The sequence below is a fragment of the Chironomus tepperi genome, unplaced genomic scaffold (assembly GCF_022539635.2).
Source record: "Chironomus tepperi strain 1889 unplaced genomic scaffold, CSIRO-AGI_Ctep_v1 contig_244, whole genome shotgun sequence".
In the NCBI taxonomy this organism is placed as follows: Eukaryota; Metazoa; Arthropoda; class Insecta; order Diptera; family Chironomidae; genus Chironomus; species Chironomus tepperi.
In genome coordinates, this window is record NW_027226366.1 from 1,530,272 (window position 1) to 1,543,593 (window position 13,322).

Below are 13,322 nucleotides of genomic sequence, written 5' to 3' on the forward strand. Positions count from 1 at the left end.
ATTTAATATTCTAGATTTAACGGATTTTTTTTTTTTTGTGGAATTTTTAGGAATGAGTTCTAATCGATAATGATCTTAGTGGAGATCTGACTTGAAATTCCAATTGAAATTGAATAAGAAGAAATGATCCAGTTTTAGGATATAAAACAGTAGACATAAAGTCGTTACGAATGGCATTTAGTATGGAAATCAAGTTTTTAATTGACTTGCGAGTTAAGTGCTTAAAAATCCTGAATTTTTTGCATGATTAACAATATTAAGAGAGACTTAAATGTAATTTGAATGTCGCAAGTTGGTTAATCGAATCCGGATTAAGTTAGAGTGGATTAATCGATAGATTCTCAACTCTGAACAATTGTGTGACTCATGGCATATCAATGTCATATGAATCACCAAGTTGGTATGCTTTAAACAGGTTAAAAAGCACTCAAAATTGGACTTGACTCAAACTTGACATTTCGAAGAATCGAACCAGAATCATTACAATTTCTTCGTCGACAACCACGTCACTGCTGCTTTTCATCACAGCACCAAAAGAAATCAAGAATTTCATGAATTTCCTCATACATAAACATTCAATTCCCAGTGGACATCCACATTCTTACAAAACAAAAAAAAACGATGAGAAAAAGATTCAATTTTAACAAGAAATCTTAAATAATTCATAATGTTCAGTGCCACATATCAAGTCACTGTCGATGAATGTTTTTTGTGTTCATGAAAGACACAATAAAAACATTTTCAGCATAACATACAGCATGAGAAAATTCATAAAAATCATATGTTTTTTTGCCGGATTGAAATTGCACAATAAAACATTCCGTTCATTCCAATCGATACAGATGCTCTTACAATAATACACCACATAAGTGAAGTATATATATGATGATGATGTGTAAGATGAATAAAAAAAAAAGAATAAGAACCAGCATTCCTTTGTATGAATCAATCACGTTCTTGGCAGCCGTTGAAGAGTAAAAATATTTATTCTCCTTTCCTTAACTTCCAATTCAATGAAATAAAAAAAAGAAAGGAAGAAGAAATGAGACTACGGAAATAAGGAATGAAAACAAGTTGATGTTCGAATTGTAATTGAACGATAACACAGATTCATATTGGAAGAGAATGAAATGTAAAAAATGCACTTTTTTTTTGCTTACAGTCTGCAAAGAGCTTACAGGGATTTTTACAGTTGCTTGAGACACAATTTTCGCATTCATCGATCTCACAACTCAATCTCTTCGGTAAACAATTGCATTTTGCTTGCCTTCTTCTTCATGGGAGTCATGCATAATTGAGGATATTCAATTAAGGAGGTGTGTGGATGGTCTGAAGTTGTGTAACACGCGATGGAATGGACAATTGTGGTATTTGAGTATTCCAAGTCGACTCAAGGTATGTATGAAGTGGAATTGACATTCCTGAGTCAACTACAAGCTCTAATTGCAAGGTAGTAAGTCTAAATAATGACATCACTTACAATCCACTCCCCAAACATCCAATTTAAAAAAAAATGCTTCGTAAATGATGCAAATGCTTTGAAAAAAGATTTAAGTTTCGTAAAGAATGGATAGAGACGATGGAGTGAGTGAATAAGAGAGATAAAAAAAAAATCGCAACGACCCTGAACCACGTTTGTTCTTCCCAACACACAAAAAAAAAGCAGCACAAAATTGTGAAGCGAAACAAAGAAGAAGTTTATAATAAAAGAAGGAACAACCATTATTGTTGTTGTTGTATCAGAATCTTTAAGAGTCTCAGTTCAGTATTTTTTTTTCTTTTCTTGTGGCTGTTGTCTGCCGCGCGCTTTTTTGCTGCTCGAAAAAAGACTTGATAAACCAGTTTTGTGTTTTGTTACTCATTATTTGTGCTATTGTTATTTTATTATTGTGGATATATCTCCTCTGTCTTGCTAGTCTTGAAATAATTTCTGCACAATTGCTCTCGGTTTCGTTCCATCTCACTTCAACTTATCAATACTAAAAAGGCAGAAGTGAACGAATGAAAAAAACATTCTCAATTGTGCAATTACATTTGCCTTATCATCATCATTAATGTGAGATTAAAATAACATCAACAATCAATTAGCGTTGATTTGCATAAATGAATGAAAATAAATTTCTTTTTACTCCCCTCGTTATGGCTTTTCCATCTTACTCGCTGCTATATATATGAGTATGAGACTATACTGGAAGTCATTTGCGTCAACTATGGATGGTCAGATGGAAATCGATAACGTATTTTTTAGGAGGTAAATTTTTCTACTGGATATACTGGAATTTTTTGTCTATAAATTATGTGGGATCTTCATGTCTCATGCGATTTTAAGAATTATATCCACAACAGCTGTGTTTGATGTAAAAATTTTCAGAACCATTAAGGATTTTGCTGTTGTTTTATTTAAATTTAATGGTGTTTTAGTTGAATATTTAGGGGATATAGCTTAAAGATTAGATTCTTTTGAGGAATGTGCTTTAAGATTTTTCAGGAAATGCTTCAAAATTTCATGAATTCTTAAAGACAATTCAGAAGAAAATTCTAACTTTTTTAAAAGAAAGTTTGTTAATGAAATTCAGTTCCAATTCACAAATAAGAGTGGGCAAAGACGCCTATCTGGAAAATCGACTTTATTGACTGTCTCGTTATGTTTTATTTTGAATGAATTTAAGACGAAAATAGACGAAGGATTTATGCAAATTGCTTTATACCGAGAAAGTGTAGCTAGAAGGGAATTCGTTCGCGGAATAAACAGAAAATCGGTTATAAATTGAAATTTCTGAGAATGTTTTGACTGCATTGAATTTCTACTGACTTGCGCTAATTTATGAATGCTTAGAGTATGCAATATGAGTTACTGGTACTAAAGGCTGATTGATTGACCATATTAAATTCCTGACTGTTCGTACCATGCCTGATAATTAACCAAAACCGTCGAAGACTAGACAAAAGTTGAGAAAACTTCTCAAGAAACTTAGAAAACAGGCAGCATCGATAAAAATCAAGTTAACTCTTATAAAACCAGCTGTGCCTTAAGATTTTCATCATTACAACCTTTTCCTGTGTGTCACGACACTTTGCTGTACCAAAAAATGCCTGGACAACCCTGTTATAACCCAAAGTTCACTCAACTATGCATCAACAATTCCAGCAAGCAACTTCATCCATGAATATTGAAAACTATAAGTATAATAATTTGCAAGTCTTCATAAAAAAACCCAACATTTTTTTTTCTCCTTCACAGCTGCTTAGATATGAGAACTAAAGCCATATTAAGCAAGAAAGCTATTGTGTCTAGTTGCCATAAGCATATTTTAATAACCATAATGCACTTTCATTACACACGAAAAAATGATTAAAATTGATAATAATAATGGGAAGTGCATGAAGAATCAGAGGAAGAGAGAGAAAAATGCCATAAAAAAAGCAGAAAAGAGAATTTATTATGATCACGATTTAATTAAAATCCCATTTAATTAAAATGTCTGGACATTCTTTAAACTTTATTTTATGTTTTTTATATTATTCATCTCCCTCTCGTGTGCTTGCTTTGTTTTCTTCATTACTTAACTAACTTTATTTTTTTTTATACATCAACATAAAGAATCGAACGTGGTTTGAAGAGAATTCTAAAAAAAAGACGAAATAAATGAAATTTTTGCACAGCACAAGAAAAAAAAGGAGGTGGAGATGAGATAAATTAAAGGAGAATATGAGAAAAGAGAGATAAAGAATTTATTTTTCCGTTGTTGTTATTGTTGCTGGTTTGAGTTAAAGGAGAGGGATTTAAAGGTGAAAACGTGGGAAACGCTTTTGTGCATAATAAGTTCTTTTATTTTTTTGGGTACGGGAGAGTGTATGGATAAATGTTAAATTACAAATTTTTCATGTACAGATTGTACAACAATTTTTTTATGATAATTATATTCAATTGTTTTTAATTGCGATTTTTTGTTTTTTTGATGCACACAAAAAAGGACAGCATCAGCACGTTGAGAACTATCAATTTTTTTACTTTACTTCTCCATGTGGACTTTTTTTTATGCAATTTTTTAAGTTTCTTTGTTAGTCATTTTTGCTTATCAGCATTGTGTTTGGGAATTTAATGGAAATTATTCAAACTTTTTATGCAACATTGTAGTTTTAATTTGGATTTTGATAACTTCTTTCTTGTTGTAAAGATTATGAATTTTTAAAAGTTTTTGAAGTATTTTACTAATTTGACTACAATTATTTGAAATTTAAACTTAAAATTTTTTGGAATATTTGCAAGATTTTATTTTGTAAATTAGAATTTGAAACTTTTACTTAAAATTTATTAAATTCTTAAATTTTTAGAGTTCAAAAGCAAAAATTTAATTTGAATTGAAAATTTGAAGCTTTTCAAAGAATATTACTTATATTCAAAAATTTTAAAATTAAATTTCAAAAGTTTGAAACAATTTAAAAAGTTCTAAAATTTTAAAAATTCTAAAATTTTAAAAACTGAAAAATTCTTAAATTTCTAAATAATTTTAAAGATTTCAAAACTAAAAAAATCAAAAGTTTTACATTTTAAATACTTCAGAATTTAGAAAATGAAAATTTTCAAAATTCATTATAAGATTGATAAAGAATCTTAGCTTTCAAAAATCTAAATTCTTTCTGAAAATTCATTTTTTAAGATTTGAAATTTTTTAAAGTTTAAAACAATACAAAAAGTTTTAAAAGTTCAAATATCTATCTTTACAAAATGTTTAAAGTTTGAAACTCTCAGAAATTGAATTTTTTAAATTTGAAAATTTTGAATTTGAAAAATTAGAAAAATTTTAAAATTTTGAATAAATTTAAAAGTTTTAAAAGTTGAAAATAAAAATGAAATTGATGAATTTTCAAATTTTCACATTTTTCATACTTTTTAATTAACTCTCTTAAGTCTTTAACAATAACCATTCCTAGTCCCAACCAAGCACCAAAATCTTTTATCATAAAACTGCAGCATAAAAGAGGGAGACGGAAAGAAGAAGACGATGGGAGGACGGACGGCAAGATCATACTCAAACAACAGTTTATGGTTCTCTCATTCTGTCTTCATTCTACTCGTTTTTTAATTTAAATTAATGATTTATTGCCTTGGCAGTTAATTTCTTATATATAGATGGGATATACAAGCATAACTTTTATTTATTTTTTTTCGCCGCAATTTAACAAAATTGAAGAATTTCTTAATTACTTTTTTCATATCTCTCATTCACTCACTCACTCACTTGTGCTGTCGAACATCTAAAAAAATATATTGTGTTGATTTTTTGTCTTGAAATTATAGTTGAGGCATTATTTAATTAAAAGAACTACACTTGGATGGAATTTTATTGAGAATCGATTTTATTTTGTGGGATTTTCGAGGATTGGTTTTGTGGAATTTGCAGACTGGGTTGGGAGATTTTTATTGATGAATTTGCGAAATGGAATCAAAATGTTCTTAAATTTTTGAGTTCTTAAAATTGAATTTTGAAATTTTGAAAGTTGAAATTTTGAAATTTGAAATTTGGAAAATTGAAATTTGAAATTTGGAAAATTGAAATTTGAAATTTGGATAATTGAAATTTGAAAATTGAATTTTGGAAAATTGAAATTTGAAATTTAAAATTTTGAAAATTGAAATTTAAAAATTGAAGTTTTGAAAATTGAAATTTGAAATTTTGAAATTTAAAAAATCAATGAAAATTCATTCAAAAATCCTCAAGAGAATGGCAATTTATAGCAGTATTCAGGAACACGAGCAGCAAGCAGAATGAGCAGTAGAATGAGAAACAATTTCAAATTGTCTCGTAGAATATTAAAAAGTCATTAATTAATGTTAAGTCATTTCAATATTTTTCTCCCTAGTTCCACTTCCACTCGTAGTGTAAAAAAATTACAATTTAATTGTAGATTGTCAATCATTATCAAAGCATGCGAAATGATAAATTTACCTTTTGACAAAGATATTTCTTCAAAAAACTTTGTGGAAAATTGTTCCTTTTCCTTTTTCACGCTTTTCTATTTTTGTTTTCAAAACAAAAAAAAGCTCGCCGAGCACAAAAACTTTTTTTTTTATTATTGTATGTTTTTATATTATTTCTTTTTTTACTCGTGAATGAGTAAAAACCACAATCAAAACAAATAAAATATTTTTTTTTCTCGCCGTATGTACGCTGTGACTGTTTATCTGATTCACATTTTCATTTCATTTACTCGACTCGGAATGAGAATAACACAAAATATATATATATTCTTTGTGTATATTTTGTATCATTCAACTGAGAATTGTGTAAAGCACGGAAAGCTCCTCACGCGGCACTTTTTTTAGAGACCAAAAATTCACTTGATCCTTGTTCAAAAACTCGATGACTCCTTCTAGCTACTTAGATAATTTTTCAATTAATTTTTCACATCAATGCCTCGGCAAATTGATTTTTTTTCTTTACTTCCTTTCCACAAAGTGACTTGCACACACTAAAAAATGACTTTCATCACACAATACTTGATTATCGTGAACGGAACTGAATCTTTTAAATATTTTAAAAAACTGAAAAACTTTTTTTTGTATAATTTTATTATATTCTTATTTTTTGTGTGTTCCTGATAAGATTTTTATCCCCCGACTTATCGAAATTTTGCGCGACCGAATCGTTCAAACTTTCTTACAAGACTGAAGCGGTATTAAGAATGGAAAGGAAAAATATTATTTTACAGACCGAATGTCGGGATTTTTTTTTTCTCTCTCTTATGTGCTATGTGGCGCTTTTCGTAGTATTGGAGAATGGCAACGACGTTCACAAAAAAAAAATAATTCTTCTCCGAAAAAGTACATTCAGCAGCAGCACCTCTTTCCTTTCCTTTCCATGCATCGCATCGTCTACAGACGATGATAACTTTTTTTTGTATTGTTGTTGTTATTGTTGTTTCGCTCCGACACTCTCCAACACATGCTCATCGTCGCGCTATTTTCTGTACTCATGACAAAAAAAAAAGAAAATAACTTTTCCGTATGCACGACTCTCGAGGATGACGCTTTTCCCATTATATTTTAAATATATATACCTAAATGTGTATACAGCATTTCTTTTTTTATTATCGAGTAACAGAAAATAACAGAGAGGAAAATTGAGAGAGGCAGCATGTGGAGAGCATAGTGAGAGAGAGTTGGCGGTAATAACAATAGGCTCACTTGCATCATGTACATAAGTCTACATAAGTCGTGTGGAGAATAAGGGAAAGAATTACGTTCATTAAAGGGAAAGTTTTTCCCATCCACAAAATGTTTATATGTGTGTGTCTTTGATATGTGTGCATTGATGTCTCTTCGGGAGACCGACCAAGCACAAGGCACAAGGCAAAGCACCACAAGAAAGAAAAAAAAACTATACATCGACATACAGCATGATGAAGAGAAAAAACTTACAAATTTTCCATTGCGTATGTATGTATATGTAAATAATCTTATGTGTGTGTGTGTGTGTGTGAGTTGAGTGAAGAAAAACCAACAACGGAAAATTTTCTCGTTGAGGAAAAATTTTTCTATTTATTTTTAATTTCCATTATTTGCATCTCATCTCGTCATGTATGTGTACACACATTTTCAGAGTAAAATTGGGAAAATGAGAAGAATTGAGTTTGGGCGATGTTGAGGGGGTTTTGACAGATCACAGAGTAAGAGGGTATGATGATATTGAGAGGGAGGATTTTTGAATTGTGGTATGCGGAAAGAGAGAGGTGGATTATACACACAATTTTCATCTCCTCGTCTCATCTGCTATGGCCTTTTCAAAATTTTTTTTTTTGCCATCGTCTACCTACTCAGTCCATAATAATTCTCTTACCTTAGCTTTTTTTCCTTCCCGCATTGTTGGTGGTAAATTTTTCATCATCTAAAAATGGAGAATAGAGAGAGAGAGAGAAAGAGATAGATGAGTAAGTGAATAAGAGAGATGTAAAAATAGAAGAAAAAAAAATTGAAAATATTGAGAAAAGGCAGTAGAGCATGAGACACTTCATTTTATCCCCATACCACCCATGCTGCTTGCTCCTCTTATTATTGTTGCTGTATCGCCATACACACGAAAAAAGAAAGAAATTGAAGAAATGAGATTTTTCTCATGGGGCACCCTTCATCATACGGGATGGATGGTAGTACAACATCATGAGATTGCTGTATAAAAAAATGTGTGTATACATGCTACATGTAATTTGAAATTCCATCACTTCTTCTTCATCGTCCCATGAACTGCTCATTTTTTTTCATCAATAATACATCCAATGTGATTTTCGTGCGTTTCAATATTTGAAATGCATCATGTCTTAAAGTTTACTTTTCATCATCATCATCATGCTTGCTTCTTACTTGTTTATACAAGCAAAACAGAACATTTCTTCACGTTTTTCTCATTTTCCACCTTTTTTTTGTGTGCCATAGTTTCCACTTGCTATATGCTTGCACAGCACAGATAGTACCTCGTGTATGCATTTTTTTAAACCAGTTTCATCTCTTTGTGTACTAAACTTCTTCTTCTTCTTCGTTTTTATGTGGTGCTAGTCATGATTCCTTCCTTAACTCTCTCAAAAAAATCTATATTTGTGTTATTTCAATAACATTATGTGAAATAACAATGAAGTACTTCTATGTATGTACATAGTTTTTTTATTATTATATAAAATAGACATACTTTTCGTGTATTAGCTATAAGAATTGTTCTGTTCACGTTTCTTGTTTGAGAATGGATTTTTTTTTTGTTGACCTTGAAAGTGTTAAAAATAGCAACATTCATTAAATTCTCTCTCGAATTCATTGCCTGCAAATGTAATAAATATTTTTTTTTGTTTTTTATTACTCGTTGCGAGACTTTTGGTCATTAGATTGAATAAAATTGATATGACTGTGATTGATATTTGCTAATTAGGATCAGAAAATCTTTGATGAAATGTAAATATTATTTTATGACCTTACAGCTCATAAATTTTGGACTTATCAGAGTTATTTAAATCAGGCTTTAGGCCCGAGTGACACAGAATTGAATGTTGAGTCCATGAGAATTGAATATGGGGTTCATATGAATGTAAAATTGACTCCGTACCAATTGAATCTTCCAATTGAATGTTAAATAGATTCTAAACTTCAAATGAATTCCAATTAGCTGCTAACTGGACTTCAAGTTTCTTAGGACTCTCAAATGACTGCCAAATAGACCCTAAACTGCATGCCAAATAGACACTGAATGATATATGCATCCTATGAGACTCTCAAGTGTATAAAGCTCCATGTGTCGCACGGGAAGCAATGAACAACTCAATCGTTGAGTGCATTTTCTGTTTCTGTTATAAACATTTTTGTTTTTCGGAAGTGCATTATGCTTTATTAACAAGAACACCTGTTTTTATGCAAAACTTTTTCGTTGCTTTTTTTGGTTGCTGAATTTATCTATGAGCAAATTTGCAGATGTTTACAGCTTGACATTCTTTTGGTTAACCAAGCTATAAAATTCAATTTTCAAACGCAATTGTTAACAACTTCCAGGTATAAAGGCAATGTCAATCAAAAAATTGGTTGTAAATTCCTGCTATGCAGTCATCTGACAAACAACAATTCAAATGATTCAGCAGTCTCTGCAGTTTATCTATCAAGTAACAAAACAGAAGTTTCATTTTTATGTCGCTTCAAGTAGTTTTTTATGAGTTATAAAAAAACTAGCATGGCTCCCATTAGCACCTCAATTATGGATATTATTAGTTGAATTCATTTTTTAGTGCTGTTTAGAATTTATTGCGGTAGTTTGAACTTTTTTTAGTGCTAAACTATGAATATTAAAATCATTGTGTCGTGTGTTTAAAGTTGTGCTGGAAATATCAAGGAATCCTCCCCCACCTATCGAAATTCAGTCAGTTAAAAATCTCATTATATTTAAGAAAAATTGAATTTACTCAAAAAATTGAATCACGCGACACAAAAGATTGTTTTAAGCCCGAGTAATGCAGTGTGGTTGTTGAGACATTGTGGCGGTGACGTGTGAGTGACATGATGTCATAGTGACTGTCATAGAGTATTTTAAAGGAAAGAAAGTGGTTTTTGAGGTTACAGAAATGAAATTTGAAGCATTGTGCAGCTCGGGGTCGATTTTCATACAAAGTCACAAGCTTCTCATCGCGCATTCTTCGAAAGATTGCATTATTTAGTACGAAATTATATTTACACTCAGTTTTGTATTATTCAGAATTACATTTTCTGTCGAAAAGAAAGCAGAAGAATTATTTAAAGGAATTTCTCACGTTTTCAATAAAGTCAGACACGAGTCGGAGGATATAAGAAAGGTGCCTATTATGAGAAGAGCAAAAAAATAGCAATAAAAATACCATCAGGAGGTAGCAAAAAATCGATAAAATTTTCATTAATAATCATCATAGAGTAGCAAATTTTCTAGCAGAGGAGCCAGCAAGCATCATATTTTTAAAAAAATAAATAAATAAGTGTAATTAAGGTTTAAATTTTTTTTGTTGTTGTGTACTTCCTCCATTTCACCCCTCTGTATATTATTCACCATATAATAATATAGCATCCGCCATCTAAATATGGTATTTTAATGAAAAAAATACCACGAAAGGTGGAATGGAAGAGAAAAGCTTCATTAAAATTTTACATTTTTCAAGCTATTCCAAAATATAACACACAGAGGTAAAAAGGAAAAATTGGTATGTATATTGAGCGAGAGAATGGTGAAAAAAAAGGGGCAGCTAAAACAACAACAACAACAATAGCAGCATACGATATATTGAAAGCCGTACCACATCATCACCGAGAGCATGTATACATACATGTACACTCCGAGTACCGAGAGGTGCCTCAATTCCTCAATCTATTGGCTTTTTTTCTTCTTCTTCCTTCTATTTTCTACAAAAAAAAATCTATATACACATAATATGCCTTGCGAGTGAAGCTATACATATATATATAGCAGCTTTTTAACCACCCACTTTTTTTATATTTTTCCATCCCGCCCGCAGATAATAAATTTTCAAATATACACCATCTGGCTGGATGGTATAGGAATGGGTCGACTATGGTGGAGTATTTATGGTATTTTTTTGCGGATGTTATTAGATGAGAGATGGTTGGGGTCATATACACACAATGAAGATTGTGTGTGAAATATTTACAACGGATGGAATGTTAAGGCACACACTCATATGAGTGAGGGAAGGACCTTTTGCGGACCAAGAAAAGAAATCAATTAATTATCAATTTACATTCTCGACGTCAAGCAAGTGTACACATGTAGAATATACATAACACAAAATTTCTTTATTACGTCGTGCTTGTTCATCCATATGTAGATGTATATATACACAAAACTTTTCCCTTCTAACAACTTGCAGTAACACAAGTCTCTCATACAGAATGGATGTGTATTGGGGAATAGAATGAATGTATATTATTAATTATTGCAGCAACTAAAAGTTTTTTTTTTTTTTTCAAAAACCTCCTTCACTCCGATAACAACACCATAGAGTACATACACTATGTAATATAATGTAAAGTATATGAATTAGAGGTTTATGCTGTGCTGTGACTCGGTCAGATTCTATTGATCGATCGAGAAACTATGAAAGTATCACGGATGTTGGCACTACCCTATAAATCACTCACACTCAACCTTAAAAAACATTCTTCTTCCTACTGATGATGCTAAAAATACATAAATTTTATGTACAATACACATGTGTGTAAGTCTGTATGTATATGAGAGTAATTTGATTTATGATTTATAATTATTTTCTGTCCTGATGTTTGCTTATTCTTTCCTCATGAGTAAGAAGATGCTTTTTCATCTCATCTTATCCTTCCTTTTGGCTTTAATAATCATGTGACGATGATTATAATGATAGAAACAGCATGAAAGAATAAATTATTGAAAATGTGTGTGTGTGTGGATGAGTGATAACTGCATGTGTCTCAAATATCATTATCAGCATGTAATTAAAAGGCAAAAAAAGCTCTCATATTGGATGGGTTTGTTATTAAATCCTTATCAACAAGATGCACTTAATGCTGATCATACTTTTCTTGTTCATGTCTCTTCAAAAACTTATGCTACACACTCCCCAAAAGCATACAACATAGAAATAATAATATTTGCACATATTATAAAGAACAATGGCATGCCTGATGATGACGATGATTAAGAAAATTTGAAATTTTAAATTTTGCAACACACATCTGCATATGCATGCAATTATGCTAATAATAAAATATTTGACAAAATTGTACCCCCAAACAACCCCCCTTCTAACTTCCATCTTTTTCTTCCTTTTTCCTACATATGCAAATGTGTGTATCAGGGATAAAAGAGGTGAATGTGTGTAGATCAAAATTGTAGGCTTCTATGGTGAAAATAAAGGCAAATTAATTACTGCTTTTGCATTATGCAGAGACACATAGATAGATATTGTGTGTGTGTGTGGGACGGAGAGGCAAAAAAGGCCGAAAAGACCACAATAAAACAGGATAAGCAGCAGTATTTATACATGTGTAGCATATAGGCACACATATCCGGTTGTAGTTTATCATACATAAATTTTAAATTTATTATGCCTCTACCTACTTCATACCATATCTTGTTTCGTACACATAACCCGAAAATTAAGGTTTAAATATGAATATGCAGATATGGCTCTAATGTTTACTAAACTTTCCTTCCAATAGGGCCAATCATGTGCCTTTTTTTTTTGGTGAATATTGTTCTAAGCTTGAATACAGCATATCCATAATTTTTTAATTAAAATATTTATAATCAGCAATGTTCTTTACTGCTGCTTTTTCAAGTCACGGACTATCATTCAATCGTGAAGATAATGATAATGATAATAAAGCCTGGCATGTCACTTCTTTTTTTAACATTAAGAAAAATACAGCTAATTGCAAGCAGGAGAGGATGGCGATCATGTAACAAACAAGCGTACAGTAATGAGGTGTGCATCGAATGCGAGAGGAATAAAGGAAGGCGAAAGCTGATAAGTATAATTTAATCTTTCCAAGGATAGTGTTGTGCATAGTCGTATCAGGAAGGGGGGAGATATAGTCAATTAGCTGCACTTTAAACATCACCATGAAATTGGAGATGATGTTGTTGTTGTTGTAGAATTAAATTGCATGTACGTAAGCAATAACTAGCAAGTTTATCAAGTAAGATGATAATTGTAGTACTTTATTCTAGTAAATTTTAATAATCGAGAGTGCATATAAAAAAAAAGCTACGTTCGTAAATGTTATAGACTATAATGAGATTAAATTCCTCACTTTTGCAGTTTGTGCG

General features: G+C 31.0%; 1 protein-coding gene across 6 annotated transcripts in view; it reads right to left on the minus strand.

Moving 5' to 3' along the window:
- Positions 1–13,322, minus strand: part of Tet (Ten-Eleven Translocation (TET) family protein) — a 102,178-nt gene that overhangs the window by 21,702 nt on the left and 67,154 nt on the right. For all 6 annotated transcript variants that reach the window (XM_070641638.1, XM_070641641.1, XM_070641640.1 and 3 more), the window contains exon 5: positions 7,842–7,889. In XM_070641638.1, coding sequence (XP_070497739.1) covers positions 7,842–7,889 — 48 coding nt within the window. The remainder of the gene's footprint in view (positions 1–7,841; positions 7,890–13,322) is intronic.